General features: G+C 31.3%; 1 protein-coding gene across 1 annotated transcript; it reads left to right on the top strand.

Annotated features, from left to right (window-relative positions):
- Positions 1 to 6: 6 nt before the first annotated feature.
- On the top strand, positions 7 to 4,148 carry LOC132712837 (uncharacterized). The gene is made up of 4 exons (XM_060695273.1): positions 7 to 266; positions 555 to 661; positions 1,461 to 1,647; positions 3,010 to 4,148. The coding sequence occupies exons 1-4, from the start codon at positions 117 to 119 to the stop codon at positions 3,160 to 3,162; spliced, it is 597 nt and encodes a 198-aa protein (XP_060551256.1). The 5' UTR covers positions 7 to 116; the 3' UTR covers positions 3,163 to 4,148.
- The last annotated feature ends 264 nt before the right edge of the window (positions 4,149 to 4,412 follow it).

Below are 4,412 nucleotides of genomic sequence, written 5' to 3'. Positions count from 1 at the left end.
TTTTTCACTCCGATTTGGTAAAAGCTGTCAAAGAAGAATCTGCACTTATTTCACAAGTCCAATCTGTTCCAAACGGAGTGTCGTCTGAAAAATTGATAGAATGTGCGTTCCGCCTAATGAAGTCATCGAACAGTTCTTTCGTAAGAATTGCTGAAGGTGATGATTGCGAACAACTAGCTCGACCCTCATCAATGAACTCATTTGTTTTCGAGAAAAACTTTGAATACTTAGAAAAGTCTGCATTTTACAGGATGATTGATCAACAGGTAAAATACCTACACTATTTTTATCTATGATGTGTTTTCAGTTCAAACATTAAAACAAATACTGCCAATGGTTTGACGATCTTGTTATGTTCAATTATAAAAGAGTCAGTAGAAATTAAACGGATATACATGTCTGTTATTTTTAAATATGCAGTAGTTTATGCATTGAAAGTTTGACATAAGAGTATCTTTATAAAGAAGATAAATATGAGTGCAATGCCTAAAGGAGATTACCGGTTATGAAAAAAAAACATTCGTTGTCCTTAAGTTTTTCTTTCTTTCTTGCAGACATCCTTTAAAAATTCCTACAATCAAAGAATTCACCATTACATATACCAAGAGGTAAAAAATGGAGACAAATTTCATTTCGTGTTTCAAAAGTCGAATACAGACAGGTAGGTTTCATTTGCTATATTTGATTAAGGCGCGTGTCTATATATAATTCTTGACTGTTTAACTATTATAACATGTTCAATTATCATTCAACTTTTTAAAGGAGGTAAATGCACATTTGTTCGTGCATTAACGTCTGCAAAAGCACTAGACCTAGCGCACAGGGCGGAGGATTTAGGAGGTCCGAGGCATTATTTTTGCATAAGATGTATGTTTGATTCGGCAATATCAATTTTGTTTTTAATATAAAGAAAATGGTTTATGCATGCTTTCGATGCATTATTACGATGTCATTTGACAGTATAAGGCGATTTTTTATGTAAGCTATATTTTACATAGCGCCCTGAGTCACGTATATTGCAAATGTGATTTTATCGATAAGTGCATGTGTAGTTTTATGCGAGAATATATATATCTTCGTGGACACTTGGCTATGTATGATCTTTTTATTTGCCTAAGTTTCCGTATCAAACAACAGAATAAAACATGGGTACCAAAGTAACATTATGGAAATTGAGGTTTAAGTTTATTATGGGGATAAGAATTATATAGAATATTGTAACACACATCCTCACCTCTTAACTGATATCAAGTCATCTAAATAACTACGATAATATATGTATTAATTTAAAATTATCTTAACTTTATAGCTTTGATGCTACTCATCCAATTTAGTTTATAAAAGAAATAGTAAAATAACGCTTTTATTTATATTGTACAATAAAAAGTGTACGCATCTGAATACAGCAATGTTCAATTATACCAATCATTAAACAATTAACATTTAATATTTTGATCCAGCTTAGCTATAACATTCAGAGACACAACAAATGCAATACAAGCTGTTAAATTCGACGATGTTTCAACGCAACTAGTATTAACAAATGTAGGTCCTTCTGGTCTAAATGAAAAAGAAAAACTTGCATCTCCTCTCCAGGACTTCAAAATCTACAAGATCAGATTTGAGGTACTCCAATATCACTGGAAGGTAAGAGTATGGTGATTAAGTTAAGAGGAAAGTTTATGTTTTTCTTTACATGAATATAGTATATATTTTGGTCATATAGTTGGTGATTATGATGTGATTAAAAGAAAGATGATATTAACTGTGGCAATCAGCTGGTGTATGTGGTATGTATTGGATGAAATATCATTGACCGAGGAAACAGCACATATGACATCATATTCACCAGCTAAAAGCTTAATTTATTCTCTCTCCTTAAATATAAAATATATTGATAGTTTTTACATGGCCTATCAAATTTGTCTCTAAATATAAAACAAGTCAATATTTCTTCAGTTGTTAACTGTTTTCATAACAATGTCTTATGTTTTAAAAGAAAGCATGGGAACGCTAAATATGTAATACATTGTTTTACCCGCCCCCTAAAAAACAAAAAAAGAAACAAACAAGGCGCAAATGATTACAAAAGTGTGAAGAACCAGAACTGATTACCATAAAGTATTTTGTTTTCCTTTTCTAAAAGATTGTCAGCGTAAATTGTTTCATCCTACGTACCTTTTGTTTTGCCGTTTATACACTGACCTTTATAGGTCGTAGGTGACATTTTCTAGTCATTATACTTGCTTTCGATATATTTTTCTTACCATATTCTTTCAGTGACTATACTTAGAATTTATAACTACCTTAGAATATTAAGTGAATTTAAGTTCTATAACTATTAAAATATCTAACATTTTATTAGATTAAATTATAAAAAGATAATGAATGTATTGGATTTTATTGCATCAATAAATCTGTATATACATATAAAAGGTCTTTTTGTGAAATATAATTATTTTAGTGATAGAACTACCTTCTCTGGTCATCTCTGACATGTGACACCGTTAGTTTACTTTACTACTTATAACAATCTTTACATCGAAACTCAAAGTAAAACTACCATATGAAGATGGCGCAGCCCATAAAATAAAATGGCTCGACCCATACATTCTGAATGCATCATCACGTCTCAGTGAGTTTTAATAATCATAATTCCTCCTTCTCATATGACAAGAAAGAATAATTTCTCTAGAAGTCAGAAAGGTAATATCTCACACGTTCCTAGCGCTTTAAATCTTACTCTCCCGTAAGTAACAACGTGTTTTGTCAAGCGTTGAGCGATGCTTTTTCTTACAATATAATATTTTTCTTTAATATTTTGCACATCAAGAATATTTCATCATATCTGATGGAGTAATACTTTTTCCCCAGATACCAACATACATACATGCATTTTCTATTGATATAAAGTTGACAAGTAAACATTCACAACAGAGTTAGAAAATATACATCGTAATAAAATGCAGAACATTTGGATAGACATTTAATATGACTTTTTTCTTACAGATCACAGTAAACGACGAAGTGCTTCCAACAATTAACCATCATGGCTTGATTACAAACATCGAAGTGATTGTTGTCAGGTTAGGACCTTCGATCAAATATCTGTCAAAATATTTCAATCCAAGAAATCAACCAACAGGTATAACAGGATGGTGAACAGTGACATGGTTTGAAAATTTAGTTAGTTTCTGTGATGAAACTACGATAACATTTGATCAACATAAAGTGTTAATATTTATGACTGAATCAAAATTTGTAACATTATTTGATTATAAATACGACAAGTGTATAGTATACGGTTATTCGTTATGCCTAAAGGTTCAATGTTATGTACCGTTACAAAATGAAATAAAAACATGTGGTTCATTCAGTTTAAACTAAAACTATTTCGGGGGTGTCTGTGTTGCCCTTTGCCTTTTGTCAGGGAACTGAACTATTGCGAACAGCTGAGCATGTCTTCGCTCAGTAAAGTAAGGAATATAAACAAGATAAACAGCTAGTGGCAATTGTGAAATAAAAAACATTGTACGCTAAAAAAAATATCATAAAACTTCTCGCTTTAAGACCCTGTCGAATTTCCCTTTCCTCTATTCATACATTTTAGTGCGTGCTCATTTTCCCTAGTCGGCGAATAATAGCAAGAATATTTTCGATGAAATGAAAAATAAATGACGCCGAATAATCAAATTAATTTAACAAATGAGCTCATAATTAACGCTACGCACCATAAGAGGTCACCTTCTTGCGACGTATCAAACAGCCAATTATCGTTGAGCTTTTACAATCTTGAGAGAATCTGGTTTCTAATTTTAACCGCTGGAAAACCAATACTATGTAGGTATTTTTTTACAATTTCGATAACAAACATGGCATGTAAACTGGCAAAACAATCTTGCCAATTAAAAGTTGAGTCTATTATTTCCAGTATATTTGTTTCAAATTACTTGAAACAATTTGTTTTCTTACAAAAATCAACAATATATTTTACTTCCACGGACAGCGATATTATGAAAATTCTTCTAATGCCTATATGTGAAGGACGTAACATCCAACAAAACAAACTGGTCTTTGAATGTTTAGAATTATGCAGGGTACAAAAATATAGAATAAATAAATATTATTTCCAATTTGTGTATATCATTGACCTCTTTTTCATACGATGCAAAGTCAAAGATAAGACAAGAGGTATGTTTTGTCATCTCTGTGTTTGTGTTCCATCTAGATCTGCTGAAGATGTGATATGTTATATTCATTTGGGATGAAACGAGTTGTAAAAGTCCATTCTTTTAAATGGTGTCTTTCTATTAAAATGAAAGTTTCAGATGCCTAAATAATTGTTAGAATTGTAATTAACGACTGCAACTACAATGACATATCTTCATTAAAGATAAGTTCAAACTGAAGGA

This window comes from Ruditapes philippinarum, unplaced genomic scaffold (genome assembly GCF_026571515.1).
Source record: "Ruditapes philippinarum isolate M1 unplaced genomic scaffold, ASM2657151v2 ctg12738_1_1_1_1, whole genome shotgun sequence".
NCBI classification, from domain to species: Eukaryota; Metazoa; Mollusca; class Bivalvia; order Venerida; family Veneridae; genus Ruditapes; species Ruditapes philippinarum.
Note: the sequence above shows the minus strand (reverse complement) of the source record. Positions and strands in the feature narration are given on the sequence as shown.

What these genes read in the sequence shown, in the direction of transcription:
- LOC132712837 (XM_060695273.1), top strand. Translation starts at nt 117, where the DNA reads ATGAAGTCATCGAACAGTTCTTTCGTAAGAATTGCTGAAGGTGATGAT. An exon ending in ACAGGATGATTGATCAACAG is followed by an intron (nt 267 to 554) that starts GTAAAATACCTA and finishes TCTTTCTTGCAG; the next exon opens with ACATCCTTTAAAAATTCCTA. An exon ending in TACTCCAATATCACTGGAAG is followed by an intron (nt 1,648 to 3,009) that starts GTAAGAGTATGG and finishes TTTTTCTTACAG; the next exon opens with ATCACAGTAAACGACGAAGT.